Source organism: Chrysochloris asiatica, unplaced genomic scaffold (genome assembly GCF_000296735.1).
Source record: "Chrysochloris asiatica unplaced genomic scaffold, ChrAsi1.0 scaffold00140, whole genome shotgun sequence".
NCBI classification, from domain to species: domain Eukaryota; kingdom Metazoa; phylum Chordata; class Mammalia; order Afrosoricida; family Chrysochloridae; genus Chrysochloris; species Chrysochloris asiatica.
The window spans coordinates 6519175-6543114 of record NW_006408658.1 but is presented as its reverse complement, the minus strand read 5'-3'; the positions used below and the strand labels follow the sequence as shown (position 1 = coordinate 6543114).

Sequence of the window (23940 nt, the reverse complement as noted above, 5' to 3'; positions counted from 1 at the left end):
TGGATGGATGAACTATGCAGTTTTAATACAGAAAGATTTGCTGAAAGATATGGGGGTTTTAGTCTGAAAAGTTTGACCCTAGAATTCTCTGGATGAGAGGATTGGCAAAGACTATTTGTCCCAGCTCTGTTCAGAGAGATGTCAGATTCCATAGCAAACATTTAATAGAGACAGCATTCAGTCCTGCCTTCCAGGGTCAAAGGTCAAGAGAGTGAGAGGCAAGAGGAAGGTTTCTGTTGAGGGGAACCCAGTAGGCTGAGGTCTTATTTCACTTCAGCTTCTGGTTTCCTGTGGAATTCACAGGTTGCTTACTCTTTCTGGATTTCCAGCCAGCTCTAGAATGCCCTTTTCCCACTCAACTCCCTTATCTGCGGTCAGAGGGGCCCTTGGTCACCCCATCACCTGTAACCTTCTTTCAACTTTTTTTTGTCCCCAGGTAACTGTGGCTGTGCTTTCCTACAGATTGATGTGGGTCGTTCTTCTTGGTCCCTGGACAGACCTTTCGTCACCCTTCTCCCTGCAACCATGCTAATGTCTCTAGCTGATTCAAAGCAAGGAAAGAATCGCTCAGGGGTCCGCATGTTTAAAGATGGTAAAGAGAGCGAAAACAGAAAGAAAAGAGAGGGAGAATGTGTGTGTGTGAGTGAGAGAGAAGAGAGAGCTGAACTATAGAGAGCTGCAAGTGCTCTATTGTGGGAGGGGGCCTATGCAGGGGCTTAGTGACAGCTGTCAGTGAAGTAGGGGAAATAATGGGTGGACAAACAACTATGTGGTATATTTGTGTGTGAGTTCTGCATGGTGAGGATACACACACCTAGGTATATTTATGAGCTGTGATTTTATTTATACATAACATAGAATTCAGTGGAACCCAACAAAGAACCCATATTTGTAATTAGTGTATTTTTGTTCATGTATCAACGTGTTGTTGTTGTTGTTAAGTGCCATCGAGTCGGGTCCGACCCATAGCGACCCTGTACAGGGTTTCCGACGTAGTGGTTACGAATTGGACTGCTAACTTCAAGGTCGGCAGTTCGAAAGTACCAGCTGTTTCACAGGAGAAAGATGAGGCTTTCTGTTCCCGTGAAGATTTATAGCCTCGGAAACCCTGTACAGGGTCACTATGAGTCGGAACTGACTCCATGGTACTTAACAGCAACAACATCTGTGTCAACATGGGTATAGACAGGGCAAATGTTTATACATGCAATGGAAAGCTATGTGATAGTTATAGATACGTAGTATGTAGTGTTTCCTGAGTTCAGCTGTGTGTCAATCTCTGAGCTCAGTTGACACTGTTGACAAAGCATAAGATCTAATTCTTGGCCTCTGGAAACTTAGTCTAGTAAAGGTTTAAAGAGCCTTGGTGACACTGTGAATTATGCATTGGACTGCTAGCTGAATGGTCATCAGTTCAAATCCACCAGCCACTCTACTGGAAAAAAATGAGGCTGCTGCTCCCGTCAAGATTTACAGTCTCAGGAACCCTATAGAGCAGTTCTACTCTGTCCTTGTTGTTGTTGTTGAGTACTATCGAGTCAGTTTCAACTCATAGTGACTCTGTATAGGGTTTCCAAGGAGCTGATGGTAAGCTTGAACCACTGACCTTGCAGTTCAAACCGACCTTGCAATCCAATGCATTAACCCACAGCACCACACCAGGGCACCACTCTGTCTTTATAGGGTTGCTGTGAGTCAGAATCAACTCAACAGCAGTGAGTTTTGAAGTAGGGGTTTATCTGTGTATAAGTTGAGGTGTTTGTAGTATGGTGGAGGAAGAGTAATACTGCAGGGGCTCAAAAGGTAGAGAGATGTGTACTGAACACCTAGAATTGAGTGTGTGAATGGTTTGTAATGTTGGTATTAAGATACTGTGAGTGCATATGGTATGAGAAAGGTTGAGGTCAAATGGTCAGGGAAGGGCCGATATATCTCAGTGAATCCATTGGGTAAGTCATCATCTAGACCCTAACATCCAAATACTTCCTATTAAAATAAGATATTGATGAGGTCTCTGAGGAGGTGCACAATGAGCATGTACTGATGTGGCAAGCAGCAGTGATGGTGGAAAGACAAGGCATTGAGTCTGAGAGGGCCCTGAATGTCTCTGCTAACCCCTGAGCATCAAGGCTTGAGGTGGTCCTTTACCAGTGAGCTCCTTTCTTCTTTTATTGGCATTTACTGTCTTCTTTTCTTTCTTTACCTCAGTGCTGACTTTCTTTACTCTTTCTTCCCATTTATATATTTTCTTTCCCCTGTGGTCTTTCTCTCTTAGATGATTTTCTGGCTCCAGCCTCAGGTGAGTCATGGGATCGACTTCGCCTCACCTGCTCCCAGCCCTTCACATGTCACCAAACCTTTGGCCTGGCCTTCCTGCGGGTTCGTTCTTCTCTGGACTTGTTAGATGACTCCATGTCAGGCCCCTCAGGCCCTCTGAGCTCTGGAACAAACCAGGTATGTATGATGATAGAACAAGGACTTAGTGGTCTCCTATCCCTTTCAGGTTTCTGGTTAGGAAGTTGTTGCCTAATTAAGGGATAGACACATATACCACATATACACAGATAGACTTACTACCCTCTCTTATCGTGAACTCCTCTCCTTTCCACTCTCATATGTAGAAGGTGCAAGTGAGTAAGCCTCAAATATAGTGTTCACAGAGTTGTTGGACTATTTATTCTTCTTGGTTACAAACTTAACCTCATACTTCTAGGTTTTTGATGGCTGCAGCTTTTATCAGACTTTTCCTTTCAGCTCCTAGAAATCTCAGGGCTCATTTATAATCTATAATCTTTCTGTCCTTTTTGCGCTTTACCTGACCTGCTCAGCAAAGCCTTTTATACATTAGATGTATGCTCTGCAATTTCACTTGTTCCCCTCTTCTCCCTCCCTGTACCATCAACTGCCATCTAGTTTGTTCTGACTCAGCAGCCCTGTATAGAGATTTTAAGGCTGTATGTCTTTACCAAAAGGAGCTCTGGTAGCGTAATGGTTACGAATTGGGCTGTGAACCACAAGGTAAGCAGTTCGAAACTACCAGCAGTTCCGCGGGAGAAAGATGAGGCTATCTGCTCCCGTAAAGATTTACAGCCTCGGAAACCCTGTTCAGGGTCGCTATGAGTCAGAACCAACTCGATGGCACTTAACAACAACATATCTTTACCAAAGCAGAAAGCCTCATCTTTCTCCCATGCAGCAGCTGGTGGATTTGAAATGCCAGCTTTGAGGTTAGTAGTCCAGTGCTTATTGTACAGCACCAACAGGGCTCCTTTTCCCTTCTTATACAATGTGCATATCCTCCTAAGAGATGTGTGCGAATGGTCTTTTATTCTCTGTGGGGTTTCTTGCCTTGAGTTTATGTCACTGTAATTGACATTTTCTCAAGCACTTTTCTAGTTATACTTTCCTTCTAAGTCTGTTCTGACTCCTTCTCTCCTGCTTTCTTATTATTGCTGTCTCCATGTGTTTTTTTAACTTTTGACTGTGAATTGAGTGAAGATTTACAGAGTAGATCATCAGTTTTACATTCAACAAATCATACTCTTCATTTCATTTCTGTGATTGCAATCTCCTTCACGTAACATCAGTCATAGCATGTTATCCCATTTCCTCCCTGTGATTCTTGTGGCCTTTATTGTCTTCATATATTTTTCCAAGCTTATATCCTCTACCACAATTCACTCACAGAATAAATGTGAATGATATATCACAATGGAAAGTCATAGAGTTGTAGAGATTTTTTTAAACAGCAACAAAACAGAAATCATCTAACCCCAGCCATTTTATTTTATATCTCAGATGGGGAAATTTTGTGTATTCAGCAAGAAACAAGAACTCAGATCTCTTGATATTACCCCACATTGCTTCCTGTACACAATACATTTTTAGAAGTTTAAAATATATTTGACAACTAAGGAATTTCAATTCTCAGGAGTTTCAAGCTATTGAGATTACTGAGAAAAAGAGGAGACTGGGCACTGGGAAGAAAAAATGGAGTCAGAGCAGTGAGCCGCAATCAATGCTTCTGTAGTACAGCCTTAGAAGAGAGATAGAGACAAAGTGGAACTTGGTCTCAGGTTTGCTCTCCCATCCCAGGAAAGACTGAGAAATGCAAAAGAACCAATGGAGACAATTCAGTGTGTTCTACCATGTTCTGATATGTCAGTGCTAGGAACTGATATAAATGGAGTTAGATCTTTGTGATCGTGGCTAGTCACTACAATGTAAGCTCCATGAGATTAGGAACCTGCTCTGACTTGTTCAATGGTATATCCCTGACACCGAAAACAGATGAGGCTTCAAAAGTTTCATGGACTAATTCCAATATCTTTTGATTTCATTTTTCCCAAAAACTTTTTGAAACCTCCTCATAAATATTCATTATGTAAATAAGCTTTCGTGACGTTCATCAGTAGGCCTACCACGTACTGTATTTTTTCATATATAACATAGCCATATAACACATACCTAATACACGTAAAAAACTAATGTGCAAGAGGGAGTGAGGCATTTACAAAAATTGTATAACACACACATTATCTGCATAAAAATATGATGCTTTGTCACCCAAACCAACACACTTTGAGAACAAAAGAAAGTGATATTAGTAATTACATTAGGACACTAGACATAAAGTAGATCTGTCCCTGGCAAACCATGACATACATTCACCATAGTTTTTATCCATGTCGTACCTTGGGCGTGTTATCAGGAGCAACTAATCTCTGGAGAAGGGCATCATGATTGGTAAAGTAGAGGGCCAATGAGAGAAAGGAAGCCCCACAGGGAGAGAGATTGGCACAGTGGCTGTAACAATGGGCTCAAACATAACAATTCTGAGACTGGTGCAGGATCAGGCAGTGTTTTGTTCAATTAATGCATAGGCTCATTGACTAGGAACTGACTCGAGGGCACCTAATAACAACTGTCTTTGCAATTTTGGCCATTTCATTAATCTGCACCTCAGGGAACAGATAGTATCCAGGAGGAAAGAAGTCAGCAACTCCAGAGTCATGATATCAAAAAGGTATTGAACAGTATCAACAGCAAAACAAAACACATACACAGGTACCTCATTAAAACCTCAGGGGAACGAGATCCAGGAACGTTTTACAAGACAGGGATGGCACACAGAAACTGAGCAGGTGGCACTCAGTTTTACAATTTAAAATGTCTAAAATGTTGTAAAGCCGTTTGAACTGTAAGGTTGGTGGTTCAAGCTCACCAGCTGCTCCTCGGAAACCCTATACTGGGTCACTATGGGTCGGAACCAACTCGATGGCACTTCACAACAACAACAAAATGTTGTAGGCTTTTTTTCTAATGTATCAGTCTAATTGATACACTATGTTGTTGTTAAGTGCCATCGAGTCGGTTCCGACCCATAGCGACCCTGTATAGGGTTTCCGAGGGTGTAAATCTTTACGGGAGTAGAAAGCCTCATCTTTCTCCCGCGGTGATACACTATAGTGAAAACAAAATATAGGTGCTTTTAACCCTGGGAATGGTGACTGTGATTCAAAGTAGAGCGTCATTCTGTTTTCACTGTCTGTAATCTTTCTAAATAAATCACCAGAGAATGACGTATGTGGCAGCATCACCCTGAACTCATTCGACAAATGGATGAGTCAAGAACAGAATAAAATTATAAGAACAGAGGATCTGAGAGGACAGTCTATGATCAAAACAATTATAATGTGAAAAAAGATAAACACAGAGGAACAGAGATCCAGGTAGTGAGAAGGTCAGGTAGATTACTGGATAAAATAGACTGTCTTAAATGGAGGGAAGAGTTAATGGAATATAAGGTAACCACAACAGTGGTGTTGGGGTGGGGGGTTTAGTTCAGGTGTTGGGGAGGGCAATACAAGAAGGGGGAGAAGGCAGAAGAACAAGAAAGACAGATGAATACTGAGATAGGTTTGCATGGCCTAAATGGGACAGAGGTAAATAGTGATGGATGCTCAACCCTGGAACAACAGGGCTCTGTGATACAGGGATCTAGGCATAGTTTGAAGAGGGGAAATAATACTAAAATGCTTGACTCTCTTATGAATATTGGTTTCCCTTGTCTACTATTGTGAAGCAGACACTTGAGTGGGATAGAAAGGAATGTTGGGAGATATGATTACAGAAAACATGTAAACCCGTCTTCAGCCTATAACTGATTGGAATACCTAAAAAGGGTTCTAGAACTTGCCCAGTGAAATAGGCTTCTTACAAAGCCTTTGCAGAGTATAGGACCATAGGTGGAATCCTGAGTCCCATCCAGAACTTTCTAAGGTGGGACATTCCCACTAGCAAGGACAAGCAGACCAGCCTGGAACAGCTAGAGCAACTGAGTTCAACCACAGTCCATTGATTCCAATAGACTAGAGATGAGAGAGAGAAGAAGGGCTGGTTAGTCCAAAGTCTGGTAAGACCTGGGGACATTTGAGCCCATGGACAAGGACATAGCCACAGAGGGCAAGAATTGAGAGTGAAGCATCCAGCTGATATGAAATGAGGGCACAAGAACTCCCAAACTAGCCAACAGTACCCATTTGACTTAGCCTCAATAGCTTGATAATAAGAACTCAACTAGAGGAAGATTACCAAAAAAAAAAATTTTTTTTTATAAAGGAAACAAGGGTAAATTGCTACAATTTGATGAACCTAACCTATACTCATGGAGGTAGTAACTCTAAATACCAACAGAGAGGAAAGGAGTCTTCACATCAAATATCAATGCTATCCCCTCTGTACACAGGGTAGATAGGGACGGGCAACTTAGACACTGGCTACGTAAAATGAGGGGGCAATAAAGGCATGAAGTGACTGGCTTACAAGGTTTCAAGAGGGAGTTTAGTTTAAGAGTATGGGGGGTGGGGGGAAGAGTCCCCACTGAATAGTTTTCATCTTGTCTAAATGGGTCTGGTGAAAAGAGATGGGGATAAGATTCTTATGATTCAATAGTGAATAATTGTTGTCATGACTAATTACACCTATCACAATTGTAAAGGTAGAAGTTTTGTAACAAAAACAAGGAAGTGGCTAATCTTACAGTCCAGAAACAGGACCCTAGGCCTATCAAGGGAGAAGAGCACAAGCAGAATGCGGGACCTTATCCAGAGAAGCAGTGACGCCAGAGATCGAGGCAGAGATGGGGTCATTAAGAGGGAGTGTCTGAAGACTCTAGATTCATGGGAGAAGAGAGACTAAGAGCTGATGGCCAGGAGGCAGACTTGCAGAATGTGCCCTTTGGAGGTGTCAATTATTATATATGCCTGAGTGTTTTGAGTGGTTTTTGTTTTGTTTTGTTTTTAAGTTAAAGTGAATAGAGAGAAATACAGTTAACTAATGGTACATAGAAGGTTTTGTAATCATTGTAATTAAACAAGGTGTATGATTTGTTGAATGTAAAACTGATGATCTGCCCTGCAAACTTTCACTCATCCACAATAAAAACCTTAAAAAATGAAAAAAAAGAGGCAGTTGTTAGAACAGAACAAAGAAATACTGAATGGTTTAAAATCGGGCAAGGCATGCGCAGGTATCCTTTCACTGTACTTATTCAATCTGTAGGCTTAGCAAGTAATCCAAAAAACTAGATTCTATGAAAAAGAATGTGGCATCAAGATTAGAGGAAGACTCATTAACAACCTGCAATCTGCAGATGACACAACCCTGCTTGCTGAAAGCGAAAAGTAGTACTAAAAATACTTGCTGATGAAAATCAAAACCACAGCCTTCAGAATGAATTGACCACAATGTAAAGAAAACAAAACTCCGCCCAACTGGACCAATAATTAACATCATGATAAACGGAGATAAGATTGAAGTTGTCAAAGACTTCATTTTGCTCAGAGCGACCATCAACATGCATGGAAGCAGCAGTCAAGAAATCAAACGACATATAGCATTAGGCAAATCTGCACAAGACTTCTTTAAAGTGTTCAAGAACAAATATATCTGTTTGAGGACTAAAGTGCACCTGACCCAAATCATGTTATTTTCAGTCTTTGCATATGCATGTGAAATTTGGACATTGAATAAGGAAGACTATAGAATAATCTATGCATTTGAATTATGGTATTGAAGAAAAATATTGAAAGTACCATGGACTGCCAGAAGAACAAACAAATCTGAAACAAGGATATTAAAGAATTGTCTGTCATATCTTGGACATGTTGTCAAAAGGGATCAATCCCTGGAGAAGGACATTGTGTTTGGTAATGAAGGGTCAGCAAAATACAGGAAGGCCTCCAACGAGATAGATTGACCCAGTGGTAGCAACAATGGGCTCAAACATGACAACAGTTAGGGATAACACAAGACAGGGCAGTGTTTTGGGGGTTTTTTGCATAGGGTGACTGAGTCATAACTGACTGGATGGCACCTAACAACAGCAACCACCCTGGGATCTCTCAGAAACATGACCAAGCCCTGACCATTGGGGAACTACAAATCACAGAAGCTCAGATCTCCGACCTGGAAGAGAATTTGAGAAAGTACTCAGAAAAGCAAACATGCACTGTAGGAGTTATTACACATCAGACTGCATTTGTTCAGTGTCAGGTTCCGCAGTTTGGGGAGTAGGCCTTGGCACTAGATGGCAGTGTTCTCTAGTGGTGAATTTAAATTTCATATTTCTCCATTTTCTTCTCAGGGATCTCCTGATGCTCAGGAGTCTAGTCCTAGTCCCTGGCTGGCTAATTCTTCCATCCGGAGGACATTCTTTCCAGATCCCCAGAGGTATGTAGCTGCCAGAGTAGTGTTCTCCTAGACATTTCATTTCACAGTTCCTTTTCCTGAAAGAAAAATGCTACCAAGTCTTTCAGGCACATAAACCCAGTGAATCTCATACAGACATCCCTTGGTATCCCAGGGAAATTGGTTCCAGGACCACCCCATCCCCCAATACCAAAATCAAAGGCTACTCAAGCTTTTATATAAGATGGTATTGCATTTGCATATAACCTATGCACATCTTCTTGTTTACTTTCATTCATCTTTAGATTACCTAATATTATGTAAATAACATTTCACACTCCCTCTTAGCCTTTGAGAGATTGCTTTGATCATATAATTGCTTCCTCTGCTCTTTCCACCTCTCAATATTTTCAATCCCAATTTGATTGAATCCACGTATACTGTGCCCATGGATACTCTAAACCCAGCCGTATCTGTACAGGCATACCTCATTTTATTGTAGTTTACTTTTTTGGGCTTTGGAGATACTACATTTTTACAAACAAATTCAAAGTTTGTGGCAACTCTGTGAAGAGCAAGTCTATCACCACCATTTTTGCAAAAAGTGTGTATTAACTTCATCTCTCTTTATCATTCTCCTATTATTTTAACCTTTTTCAAACTGTTGTTGCACACTTAATTTAAGATTAAAATATAGTGTCAGGTTAGCTTTTATATGCAGTGGGAAACCAAAACATTTGTGTGAATAGCTGTATTTTGATATTCGCTGTATTGTAGTATGAACCCTAACTGGCAGTATCACTCAGGTATGCCTGTATATCAAACTGGCTTCTTATCGTTGTTAGATTTCATTGACCTGAAATCTAAGTATGAGCAAAGTGAGGCCTCGGTTCTGAGTTAAGGCAAGCATTCTCTGTTTCCCTGCAGGAGCCCCAAGAAAATTTCAGAGCTCAAGAATATTCTGAAACAGCTCCAGCCGGGGACTCTGGGGCGGTCAGCCCAAATGGTACTTTCAGCTGCCCGCAGGATGCCCCCTGCTAATATGGAAGAGCCAAGGAACACCCACACAGAACCAGGTGGCAGTCATCAAGATCACTTGGGTGAGGCCTACAACCCACCCTTGGCTCCATATTCTCCCTAGTAGCCTCCCTCCTCTCTGTATCCACTATTACCCCAAAGCTTGGGTCCAATGCCCTGGAGTAGTTGAGTCCAGTTAATAACCACTCCAGAGAAAGGAAGATAAAAGCCTTTATTGTTTTACAACGCCTCACACCAATAGGCTGGTTTAAGTGGTGTTCAGCTGACTCTTGTTACAAGCAATATTTAGAATAAGTTTCAACAATGCTAACTGTTACAGCATACAAGTGGTCTATAAATCGGTCATTCTCATATACGGAAGCACAGGGTGGTCATGGTGTCCCAGTATACACATCAACAGGGAGAACATGATTAACTCTCCCATTGCCTGTTTGTCCAGATGATCACTTCTTATCAGAAGGTATACAAACAGGGACCAGGCTCTAAGTGGGGCTAGGCAACCATTAACATTCCAGTTTGAAATAGTTAAGACATATTCAGGAAACAAGGACAGGTTGTTGGGGAGATGGTGTGTATAGGATGCTTTTAAGCATCTCTTGATTATATTTACCCTTAACCAAGCAAAATAGTTATACATTTATGCTCTCACCACCACTACTGTAAAGGGATTGCTCACAAATGGGACTTCATATGGGAACAAGCAGAATTATCAGTATCTTATTTCCAGAAGAAAAACCAAATATTGTATAGAAGTTGAGAAAGTGTAAGTTTAGAAATCAGAAATCTTTTTCTTTGGGCTTCATTTCCCTCAGCTTCAAAGTGAAAGACTTATTAAACTAAGTAGTGTCTGGTGTGTCTTATAGTACTAATGGTCTATGATCATCTCAAAAGGATTAGTAAATCAGGGTGGTGTATGTGTATGGTGCATATTGGCAAAACAAAGTAAGAGTGTAGTGTGATTTTATTACAAAGGAAGATAGAGTATCAGAACATTTGGAGCTCCTACTCTGTATAAAAGGAGCTCTGGTTACGAATCAGGCTGCGAACCGCAAGGTCAGCAATTCGAAACTACCAGCTGTTCTGCCAGAGAAAGATGAGGCTTTCTGCTTCTGTAAAGATTTACAGCCTCAGAAACCCTGTACAGGGTCACTATGAGTCGGAACCGACTCCACGGCACATAAAAACAGCAACAACAACTCTGTATAAATCTTTACTAGGGACTTTTGCTAGCTTTATCTTATTTAATGTGCACAACAAATTTATGCAATAGATAATTTCATTTGACAGAAGAATCGGAGATTCAGGGAATTAAAATATTCTTGAGTCACACAGCTAATAAGCAGAGCCAAGATTTGAGCCTAAAAACTCCTATTCTCTTCACTATTCCCTATACCAAGAAGGAGAAAACAAAGTTCACACTAAAAAGTCAAGAACACAGACAAGTTTATTGTTTCACTAGGAAAAATTTAAGAAAGGGGGGAAATGGTTTATCTGTCAGCTAAAAGAACTAAAGAAGTTATTGATATAATGAGTATATTACACTCTAGAGATAGGGTGGTGGTGGGGTGCTGACAAGTCGGTTCTGACTCATAGCAGCCTTGTACTGGATTTCTGAGGCTATAAATCTTTATGGGAACAGAACGCCTCATCTTTTGCCATATTCTAGCCCTTAGAGAAACCCGATATAGGGTCACTATCAGGCAACAACTCGATGGCAAGGCAGTGAGTGAATGGAGTCATGTGACTAGATGCAGGCAACACTAGGAGCAGGGGTTTTTACCAGGAAGCAGAAATCAGTGGGGCTTATTTCAGAAGCTGCCTACCACCAAGGGAAAGATTTTCTTTGCTATTTTAAGAGAAGGAGAATGGAAAAGAACTAATCCTTTTGAGAGTTGGACAGTGGAGCTATGAAAGCACTTTGAAAAACATTAAATGCTTTACAAAATGTTTTGTAAATTCTGAATAACTAGACAAATAGTTGTTGCTGCGTTTTATCACTCATTTGACAGATATTGAACATCTCTTTTGTGGCAGCCTTTGTGCTAGATACCACAGTGAATAAAATAACAATGTCCCTACCCTAACAGAAATGTGTGTACATATCACACAAAGAAACCTAAAACTTAAAACTCTGATAAATGCTTTGAAGGAAAAGCATCTAGAATGACCAGATTTAGATTAGAAAATCCAGGAACAGTACCTCAGAGGAATTAGCATTTCACCTACAACTAACCAGGGAAAGAGGACATGTGTATTCCTGGCAGAAGTCACAGTGCCTGAAGAGTTTTTTGGTTAATAAGCTACATTTGATGAACGTTTTTAACAGAAACCAGACCCAAGGAGCAAAATTCAGAGAATGGCTCCAGCAGGAGGAAGAGACAGAAAATACACAAACAAAAGTAAGTAGCCAACCAAAACGGCTCAAATTACCTTCCCAAGCCATATTGCTCTCCTACCTCTGTCTTTTTCGTTTTTTTAAGTTTTTATTGTGAGTTACATGAAGGTTTACAGAGTAGATGATTGGTTTTCCATTCAACAATTTATATACAACATGTTTCATCTCACTGATTGCAACCTCTCAATGTCACATTTACCCTACTTCCTCCCTGGGTTTCCTATTTCCCTTCCTCCTTTCCTAACCCTTCTGAACTTTGTGTTTGAATAAACTGCCACTGTCCTACCCCAACTCTTGCTTCAGTTAGGTCAGAAAGTACTCTTATTCTTGGTCTGGACCTAGATCAGTCTAGGGGAACAGTTTTTCTGCCAAAATTTATAACATCATCCTCAGGCCATACAAAATTATCACCTTAAAATTTATCCTGCTAAATTTGGTCAGACATTTAATTAACTCACCCCTAATGTGATGGCTGGAACTACGGTTGCCTTGGAGCCAGACCAAGGCTTGAGAGCCGGACGTTCCCCACTCTTGACCTAGAGAGTAAAGATACTCTCTTTCACATGTTGTTGGGGGGAGGCGGGGTTAAGCAAGGAGACAGCCCTATAGTAAACCAGAATCTGAAGATGAATGATTTGTACCACATGGTCAAGATGGTCAAGTCAGTTCTAACTCAAAAAAACCCTGTGTAGGATTTCTGAAAGCAGCTAGTGGGCTTGAACTGCCAACCCTGCGATTAGCAGTCCAGTGCTTACCCTACAGCACCACACCACCCCGTTTCATGAACTGTTACCTAATTCCAAATTATCCTATGTTCATTTGCCTTTATGCCATTCTGGGTCTTTAATGAAACCTGGTTTAGATATTGCATCCTGATCACAACTGTGTTATAGGAACTAGATATTAAAGAAAATGAGTTTACACACTAGGTGGCACTTAACTGTTGTGTTTGCTATGTAGTACTTTTCATTTACCTTGAAATGAAGCTTGCCTCTCTCCTTTCCTCCTCATCACCATTCCTTATTTAGTATTGAGCAAAGTTCTGATACTCTGAAGAACACTGGAAAAATGTCCGCAAGGGGATGGCAGCAGTAATAATGAAAATTAACACCCTTTTTATTGCTTATTCTGAATGGGAAACTATGTCATAGGCAGCATTTTGCGGGGGGTAAAGGGGAGAGGTAGGAGTAAGAAGTTAGGATTAGAATCTAGGGCAAGGTCTTTGATTTTGTTTATTATTAGAGTTACAGTTAGGGACTAGGGTTAGTGTTCGGTATAAGGGTTGGGCTGGGGTTAGGAGTAGGGCTTGGTCTAGTTTTTAAGGTTACAGTCAGATTTATTATTTTTTCAATCTACTTGATATCTTCATTTGGAAGTTCTGTAATTACATTATTCCCTCTTTTTACTTTATTTTTGTTGTTATTACAACTGTATCTCTGGTTCTCTATTTTCAGTCTTGTAGGTCTGTTTTTCTTTGAATATCTGGATTCAGTCTAGGTGATATTGTCGTGTATGTTAGTCTCAAGCTGTTGTCTATTGTTGATTCTCTGTCCAAAGAAAACCTTTTAGTATTTTTTGTAAATTTAGTCTGGTTTTTACAAGTTATTTTAATTTCTGTTTATCTGAAAAAGGCCTAATTTTGCCATCAGATTTGATGGATTTTGATGGATATAGGACTCTTGGTTGGCAATTTTTTTCATTCAAAATTTTATATATGTCATTCCATTCCCTTCTTGCCTACATGGTTTCTGCTGAGAAATCAGAGTTTAGTCTTTTTTTTTTTTTTTTTAACTTTTTATTGTGCATTGGGTGAAGGTTTACAGACAAGATCAACAGCTTTACTTTCAGCAAATTATACACTTTGTTTCATCTCAATGATTACAGTCACTTCCCTGCAACAAGTTACCTACTTCCTCCCTGTGGCTCCCTATTTGCATCTTATATTTCACAAATGAACAAAGCGAAAATATTTGAGGTACACTTACAAAACAGAAAATATCTATTAATTTAAATGTCCAAAGGGCACATTCTGCCAGCCAATCTTCTGCCCTCAGGCACACAGCCTTTCTCCGTCCATGAGCCCACGCTCTGTCTCTCCACGCCTCTCTCACTGTCTCTGCTGTCGCTGCTTTACTAGGTAAGAATCTCACTCTCCACTCATGCTCTTCCTTCTTGACAGTCCTGAGATCATCTCTTCCTGAAATGAAAGATTAACCACTTTCCCACTTTAGTTACACACCTTCTACAATTATAGTTGTGACAATCACAATTAATCCTGATAAGTTACTCACAATTGACTCATAAAATCCTATCACTGTCATCCCCTACTCCCTTTCACCAGATCCATCTGGAAAAGAGGGAAACGATTAACTGGAGATTCTACCTTACCCCCTCATTCTGAGGCTAAGCACAATCATGAAAGCTGGTAAGCCAGCCATTTCATGCCTTTATAACTCCCCATTTTTGATAGCTACTGTCTAAATTTCTCATCCCTATCAACCCAGTACACTGAGGAAATGAGGTTGTTCCTTGGGGTGAAGAATCCTTCTATTCTGGTTGGAGTTTTAAGTCACTGCATTCATAAGCAAAAGTCTAGTGCATGATATTGTAGCAATTTATACTTGCTCACAGTAACAAGAATCTTTATCTTCATCTGGTTGAGTTCTGGTCAGCTAGCCATCCAAGCTACGTCAAATGGGTACTAGCTGTAAGTTTGGGAGTTCATGTACCTCCTTGCACTTGACACCTGCTGGCTGCTTCATTCTCAGCCCTAGCCCCGCAGGGTCTAGGTCAGTTCAGAGCTTAGCCTTATTAGTTCTCTTTTATAGGTAACTTTTCATTTTTCCTGAGCTGTTCTCTGGGTGCTTTTTTTGTCTTTGGTTTTGAGAAGTTTGATTGTAATATGTCTTGGTGTTTTTCTTATGGGCTCTGTTCTGTTTGGAGTTCATTCCACTTCTTGAATGGCTATCTTCTTGTCGCTCATTGTGTTAGGGTAGTTTATTTCAGTAACTCCTGGACAATATTCTATATTTTTTTTGTTGTTTGTTTCTTCCTGTTCTAGAAATCTAATCATACATAAGTTATTTCTCTTGACAGTGTCCCACATATATCTTAGGCTTTCTTCTGATTTTTTGTTTGTTTAAGTCTTAGTGTCAATATTCTGGCTTTCTGATCGCTGTTTTTTTATGAACCCCCCACCCCTTTAGTTATCATTTCTTTGCAGTTTATTTCATGAATGCTTCTAAAGTTTAGTCCATGTTTCCCTTGATTTCATCTGCAATTTTCTTGATCATTTTTTCAAATTGTTGAAATTGCCTTATTAGCATTCTTTTAAATTCCTTATTGGGTAGTTCTAATACTATTTCTGGTATTTTACTTTCTGACTGTGTTTTGGTCACTTGTCTGAGGCACTCTGTCTTGTTGCTTCATATAAGTTGAAATTGTATGTTTTTTCTGTGATATTGCGGTATCATATTTATATTAGACTGATGATTGTGTATTTTTGTATTCTCAGACACTTGCCACATGTCGAGTTGGTACCAATTCATAGTAACCCTATGCACAACAGAATGAAACACTTCCCAGTCCTGGGCCAACCTCACAATTGTTGCTACACTTGAGCCCATTGCTGCTGCAACTATGCCAATTCATCCTGTTTTGGGGGTCTTCTTCTTTTCTGCTGACCCTCCACTTCACCAAGCATGATATCCTTCTCCAGAGACTGGTCCCTCCTGCTAAAATGCATAAGAGACAAATCTAGACATCCTGGCTTCTAAGGAGCATTCTGGCTGTACTTCTTCCAACATAGATTTTTTTGTTCTTCTGGCAACATATGGTACTTTTAATATTCTTCTACAACATCACAGCTCAACTGCATCAGTTCTTCCATGGTCTTCCTTATTCATTGTCCAACTTTCACATGAATATGAAGCTATTGAAAATACCATGGCTGTGTCAGGCAAACCTTTATCCTCAGTCTAACAGATTTGCTCTTAAACACTTTAAAGGAGTCTTATGCCGCAGATTTGCCTAATGCAATATGTTGTTTGATTTCTTGACTCCTGCTTCCATGAGTGTTGATGGTTGCTCTGAGCAAAATGAAGTCTTTGACAACATCAATCTTTTCTCCATTTATCTTGATGTTATTTATTGGTCCAGTGGTGATATTTTTTGTTTTCTTTACACTGAGGTGCAATGTATAACAAAGGCTGTGGTGTTGGATCTTCATCAATATTTGAAGTCCTCTTCACTTTCAGCAAGCAAGGTTGCATCATCTGCATATTACAGGTTGTTAATGAATCTTCCTCCAATCTCGGTGCCATGTTCTCCATATAATCCAGCATCTTGGATCATTTGTTCAGCATAAAGACTGAATAAGTATGGTGAAAGAACACAACACAGATTTCCTAATTTTAAACCATTCAGTGTTACCTTGTTCTATTCAAACAACTGCCTCTTGATCTATGTACAGTTTCCTCATGAGCACAGTTGAGTGTTCTGGAAAACTTATTCTCCGCAATGTTGTCTGTAGCTTGTCGTGATCCACACAATTGAAAGCCTTTGTGTAGTCAATAAAGCACAGGTAAACATCTTTCTGGTATTCTCTGCTTTCAGGCAAAATACATTCTGATGTCAGCACTGATATTCCTCCTTCCACATCCTCTTCTGAATCCGGTTTGAACCTCTGGAAGTTGTCTGTCAGTGTATGGTTGCATCCGTTTTTGTATTATCTTTAGCAAAATTTTAGTTGCATGCAATATTAATTATATTGTCCAGTGATTTCCGCATTCCGTTGGGTCACCTCTCTTTGGAGTGAGCACAAATATGAATCTCTTCCAATCAGTTGGCCAGGTTGCTGCCTTCCAAATTTCTTGGTGTGAATGAGTGAGTGCCTCAAGTGCAGCATCAGTTTGTTGCAAGGTTTCAATGTGTATTCCATCAATTGCCATAACCTTGTTCTTTGCCCATGTCTTCAGTGCAGTTTGGATTTCTTCCTTCAATATCATTGGCTCATGGTCGTATGATACCTCTTGAAATGGTTGAACATCGACCATTTCTTTCTGGTACAGTGACTCTGTATTCTTTCCATCTTCTTTTAATGCTTTCTGCGTCATTTATATTTCACCCATAGAATCCGTCAATATTTCAAGTCAACGCGTGCATTTTTTCTTCAGCTCTTTCAGCTTGAGAAATGCTGAGCGTTTTCTTCCCTTTTGGTTTTCTAATGCCAGGTCTTTGCACATTTCATTATTATATTTGACTGTCTTCTCTAGCTGCCCTTTGAAGTTTTCTTTTTAACTCTTTTGCCTCCTTGTTTCTTCCATTTGCTTTAGCATCTCTATGCTGGAGAGCAAGTTTTAAGGTCTCGTCTGACATCCATTTTGGTCTCTTCCTTTTTTCTGGTCTTCTTAATGATCTTTTACTTTCTTCCTGTATGATGTTCTTGATGTTATCTCACAAATCAGCTGGTCTTTGGTAATTAGTGTCTGATTCATCAAATCTGTTCCTGAGATGCTCTCTAAATTCAGGTAGGATATGTTCAAGGTTATATTTTGGCTCTCATGGACTTAATTTTCTTCAGCTTCAGCCTGAATTTGCCCTTGGCCTTGTTTTGGCTGATGATATGGAGCTTTTCTACCATCTCTTTCCACAGGTATAGTCAGTTTCATTTCTGTGTATTCCATATGGTGAGGTCCATGTGTATAGTCATCTTAAAAATTTTGTTGCTTAAAAATGGATTTACAATGAAGAAGGGCTTGGTCTTGCAAAATTCTGTCAGGCAATCTCCAGCATCGTTTCTATCATCAAGGCCATATTTTCCAACTACTGATCCTTCCTCTTTGCTCCCAACATTTGCATTCCAATCACCAGTAATGATCAATACATCTTGATTGCATATTTGATCAATTATAGACTGAAGAAGTTGGTAGAATTATTAAATTTCATCATCAATGAATTTAGTAGTTGGTGTATAAATTTAAATAATGTATTAACTGTTCTTCTTTGTAGGCATGTGGATATTATATCACAACCAGCATTGTACTTCAAGATATATCATGAAATGTTCTTTTTGATGATGAATGCAATGCCAAATCATTTGTCTTCAATTTGTCATTCTCAGCATAGTAAACCATGTGATTGTCAGATTCAAAATGGCCAATACCAGTCCATTTCAGTTCACTAATGCTTAGAATATCAATGCTTATGCACTCCATTTTGTTTTTGACAATTTCCAATTTTCCTAGATTCATACTTCGTACATTCCACGTTCTGATTATTAATAGTTGTTTGCCACTGTTTCTCCTCATTTTGAGTTGTGCCCCATCAGCAAACAAAGGTCCTGAAAGCTTTACTCCATTCACATCATCACAGTCAACTCAACTTTGAAGAGGCAGCTCTTCCCCAGTAGCATTTTGAGTGCCTTCTAACCTGAGAGCTATTTTTCTGGCACTATATCTGACAGTATATCTGGTGATCTTCATTATATTGTAATATTCAGCATTCTGTCTGATAGCACCAGAATAACCAATGAGTAGTTTACCAAAATACGGTATATACCATAAAAAGGATTTAAGTATTGATATATACTACAGCATAGATGAACCTTAAAAACACACTTAGTGAAAGAAGTCAGTTTCAAAATATCACATAATCAATGATTTTCATTCACAGAAAAGTTCAGAGCATGCAAACCTATAGAGACAGAAAATAGATTAGTGGTTGTCAAGGGCTGGAAAGAGGGACGAATAGGGAGTAACTGTATGAGGTTTCTCTCTGGGATGAAGTATTCTGGAATTAGTGGTGATTATTATAGAACTTTATGAATATACAAAATACCACTGAATAATATATACTTAAAAGGGGTGAATTTTATGGTGTGTGAATTATATCTCAATTAAAAAAAAAAAGAAAGAAAAAGAATCTTAGAGCATTAATAGAAACTCTCTTCTCAGATATTCAAAGGTTAAATGACCTTCCTCGAGCCTGGTACATTAAGTGGGGATGCCAGCACTCCAACCTAGGCCTTCAGGCTCCACATCAACTATTTTGCATTTTTTTCTGCCCCAATTCTAGATTCCTTCAGACTTTATGACTGGTAGTATCACCTCTTGCTAATAAATGATCTTTTACTGTTCTTTCTCACAGAATCCTATCTAAATCCAGCTATCGACCAAATAGAAGGGGGACAACACAAAAACGTCAACCTCAAACCCAAAGCAATGGACAGAAACAACAGCGTCAACCTCAAACTCAAAGCATTTGTGTCCAGGAGAGTGGACAATGTCCCATTTGCACTGGTAAGCATCCTGAATTAGGTACACAGGTTTGTTATCGTGCCTTTAGGTATCCCTTGAGGGGAACAAGGAAATCTGGGAATTTTGTCATTCAAAGAAACATCTGTATTTGGACTCTGACCCCTTTCTTCTCTGTATATATCTGTACTTTTAGCCAACTATAATTAAGGGTAAATCTGTAGTGAGCACCTGCTCAGGTTGTGTTTGGTAAGCGAAGGAAGAGGCACGGGCCCTGTCTTCAGGAGAAACAGGAAACAGTACAAAGTAATACTGGACAGAACCTAAAATTTCCTTCTTGTGCAAATACTACTTATTTTTTAAGTCTCTGTTTAAATAGTACTTATTTGCCCAGTCTTGTATGATTTTCGGTCATCTCTCCCAACTGAATTCCTACAGCATTCTCTGGTTCCCTTAGGTTTAACATTTCTCAGTTTCTGCTGTGTGTCACTATAATGTGTGTTAATGATTTATCTTCACCAGTATACTATAATCCATAAGGCAAGCCTTGGTTTACTGTATTCCTCAGCACATAGGAAACCCTCAATAAATGTTTGCTGGATACGTGACTAGATAGTGTCTATCAGGTGTAAAATATTCAATGGTATTAAATTTCCTGCATTTTGATAGCAGATACTCCCCTCAGACTGTTTGGGGTAGCATTCTGCCTGGGAGTGGGCACATTTTGCTTACCTCTTTCTCTTCCTCTCAGGCTCCTTCACTGTTGAGATTCTACCCCTGCACGCTGCCACTTGTGGAGAGACCTCCCCACCTCATCCATCCTCTCCCTCTTCATCATCATCTTCCTCCCAGTCTGTAGTGTGGGTTTCCTCCTCAGAGAGCTCACCACCCATTTCCTGGGTCCAGTGCCCTATCTGCCAGTTTCATTTCTCATCAGGAGAAGTGGAGGAACATGCCAGCATTTGTGGGGAGCTCCCTCAAGCATGAGCCATGAAGAACTGCGGTTTTGCCCTGCAAAAGGATGGGGATCTTTTGACAGCTGAGGAGGGCTGATGAGTCCTACCTCTCTCCCTCCTTCACTCCATCCATTCCCTCAGGAGTCTGTCTGAAAGCACCTCTGGGCCCAGCTTACTCCCTAATCCCAGTTGTCAAGGCTTCTGTCACCATGGCACCTGATTCTTCCAAGGATAGCCCCATCTATTTCCCTCCTGGAACTTCTGGAGTAGGATCAGTGACCTCTCTAGGGCTTTGGAGCACAATCCAGAACTTCTTTCCCTCGGTGAGGAGAGCACATCCTCATACCCATTTTCCCAAAAGAAAAACTGAGCTCAGTGAAGAGAAAAGCACTACCTAACAGATAAAATCATGTGATATACTAGGAAATTCAGTGGTTTTAAGCAACAGACTGCATTCCAGCATCTCATGAACTTAAGTCTCAGTATCTTTTGTGGATTCCCATACAATGATCAGATAATAGTGTTACTGTGTGACTTTATGCATGTTATTTATCTTAAGCCCAGAATTAACCCTCGGTAACTGAGAGAAAATCTCTGTGCCTTCCTGTTTACAGAGCTATTCTAGGGACTAGACTGGTTAATGATTAAGGAATGGTTCTAGGCCTGAGCATGGAACCTTGGGTGAATCCCATCCCCATGTGTACATTGGGGTAGTTGAACTAGAGGGTCTTTAAGTCCTTTCCAGCTACACTATTCTAAATTCTGCTCACATCTTTTAACTTAACACCAGCTTCTCAGGTCCCCGGGGTACAGGGCAGAAGGGGAGCAGCTGGTCCTGGCAAAGGGAGGGCCTAGGGCGGGGTTTTAAATAGGTAGAAAAGAGAATGTCAGGCACTGTCATGAGAGGACACAGCAGGAATTCAGTCCTTTGGTTTCAGCCAACATAAATGAGTACAGCCATGGACCCCCTCACGGTAAGAGACTTTATTCCCTCTGTCTTCCCCCATCTTAGTCTCATTTCTGACAGTGAATGAAAGACTAGTTTGACCTAGAAGGGTAGCAGGGACATTCTAATTTCCAGGCATGTAGTAGTGGGCATCTCCTGTGAATGGGAGAAGAGCCTCTTGGAACCTGGGCCCAGATGATAAGAGCAGTGAGGATGAAGCTGAGTGTGGGAGCAATGAGGGGAGAAATGCCCCCCAAAAGCAGAAGGCAGAGAGTTAAGGGGGTTTGGTGGAGGGGAAACTTGCTAGGTAGGACCCTGCTAGGAGGCTTAGTTAGTACTAAAGAGCTTGGGAAGAACCCGATTCAAAGACCCTCCTATGTAGACTTGTCTGGACCTTCCCATCTGAGATGCTCTGGAATTTCTGGAGGGATGACCAGATGGGAGATGAAGGCAACAACATGAAAGCTGTATCTTGGATAGATCCTGTGTACCTGAATGTGGAATCAGGCTTCCAACCTAGCCCCACCCACCTACTTTAACCTCACATTTAGTCCCACTGTGTGTGAAGGGGGCATTCCTGTGAGAGGTGGAAGTTGTATTGAGGAAGAGTCAGACCTAGTCCTAGTACTTTCCTAGCCTGAGAATGCACATAATAAATGGTAAATGAAAATTTTCTTAGTATGTGTTTGGTACAAAGAATATTATAATGGTGGGTTGGGTGTTAAGCATTAAAGACTTGAGTGTGGAAGAGCAAAGGGAGCTCCAAAGTGAAGAGTCTTGAGGTTTGGGGCCCAACTGTCTCCATTCCTTCATTCAGCCACAACCCAACTGGACAGAGATCATGAACAAAAAGCTGAAGTTCCCACCTCTACTCCTGGGTGCCATTCAGGAGGGACGCCTGGGTCTTGTGCAGCAGCTGCTAGAGTCAGTAGAGGCCACAGGTGGTGGTGGGCCCCTGCGGAATGTAGAAGAGGCCGAAGACCGCTCATGGAGGGAAGCCCTCAACTTGGCCATCCGCCTGGGCCACGAGGCCATCACTGATGTACTCTTGGTCAATGTCAAGTTTGACTTCCGGCAGATCCATGAAGCACTGCTAGTGGCGGTGGATACAAACCAGCCAGCAGTGGTGCGTCGCCTACTGGCCCGGCTGGATCGGGAGAAGGGCCGTAAAGTAGACACTAGGTCCTTCTCACTGGCTTTCTTTGACTCATCAATCGATGGCTCCCGCTTTGCACCTGGTATCACTCCACTCACCCTGGCCTGCCAAAAGGACTTGTATGAGATTGCCCAGCTGCTTATGGATCAGGGCCACACTATCGCCCGGCCACACCCAGTCTCCTGTGCCTGCCTTGAGTGTGGCAATGCCCGCCGCTATGACCTGCTGAAGTTCTCCCTGTCCCGCATCAACACCTACCGCGGCATTGCCAGCAGGGCCCACCTCTCACTAGCCAGTGAGGATGCCATGCTGGCTGCCTTCCAGCTCAGTCGCGAGCTCAGGCGTCTTGCTCGCAAGGAGCCCGAGTTTAAGGTTGGTTTCCCATACTCCCCTCTTCCTTCTGTACTGCCAGGTATGTTCTTCCACCAGGGCGTGATTGGGCCTGTGGTAGATATTCTGGGAAATAGGAAACAACAGCAAGAAAATGAGGCCATCTGGGGAGCTTTCATTTAATAGCAGAGAGCAGTGCATCACCCTAGGGGCACAACCCCAACCCTAGAAGTAACCTGAGGGAGGAGAAAGAACATAAACAGATTGGAAAACAGTCAGACAGATTCAGAGATAGATGACACTGTCTTTTCTGAGTACCTGCTGTATGTTGCCACCTAGAATGCTGTGTGTTGGGGATCAGAGGATGGGGCTTGTGATCACAAGCAGGGAGAGGGCTGAGAGGGAAAACAAAACACTCCCAGCACACTCCACTTCACTCATTGTCTTTGTGGATATTGCTAACAGGTCAGAAAAGCTGTAGCTAATGTGTTGAGGGGAAACTCCATGAAGAAGTAAGGTTAAGATTAGCTACTAAAAGGGTGGTTTAGTATAAATACAGAGTAGACCCTGTGTAAGACAGAACGAATGAGGAGAAGTCAGAGGAAGCTTGGAGGCAGGGACTGACCAGGGGCCTTGAATACCACCATTCCAGTTTAGTTCATCACTCATCCATTGACAGCCCCACTTTGCCAAGCAGACTTGATCCCTGTCTCAAGAGTACCAACAGATGGGGAAACAAGGATGTCAAAATGGAGGCCTATGGCAGGCTATGGCCATGCCATATGAGTTGGGGAAAGAGCATGCTACCACCAAGCTAAAGCAGAAGTAGGACAATGATATCTCCATTTGTCCAAGTATGGGAAAAGGATCCTTTCCAAAGGAGTTTTACAGGAATAATCCATTCTCACAGAGGGAAACATAGCAGGATTTATTCCCATTTTATAGACAAGGAAGTTGAGGGAACATGTTATACCAGTTGACAGACAGTACTGGGACTCAGTCCCAGCCTCCTGAAATCTTAGCCTGGATTCTTTCTCGGGTAAGGACTCCACATAAAACAGGCTGGAATGGATCAAGTGAAGGCAAGAACTACTGTATTCCCTCAGAATCTCCTAAAACTGTCAGTGTGGGGTCTCATCTAAGGCAGTTGTTGTTTTTAAGTGTCATTGAGTCAG

General features: G+C 41.2%; 1 protein-coding gene across 1 annotated transcript in view; it reads left to right on the top strand.

Annotated features, from left to right (window-relative positions):
• LOC102833828 (short transient receptor potential channel 2-like) overlaps nt 1–23940 on the top strand; it is a 52841-nt gene that overhangs the window by 3172 nt on the left and 25729 nt on the right. Inside the window, exons 3-10 of the mRNA XM_006870382.1 lie at nt 437–592; nt 2276–2454; nt 8648–8733; nt 9619–9791; nt 12056–12124; nt 19264–19422; nt 20129–20232; nt 22097–22807. Coding sequence (XP_006870444.1) covers nt 437–592; nt 2276–2454; nt 8648–8733; nt 9619–9791; nt 12056–12124; nt 19264–19422; nt 20129–20232; nt 22097–22807 — 1637 coding nt within the window. The remainder of the gene's footprint in view (nt 1–436; nt 593–2275; nt 2455–8647; nt 8734–9618; nt 9792–12055; nt 12125–19263; nt 19423–20128; nt 20233–22096; nt 22808–23940) is intronic.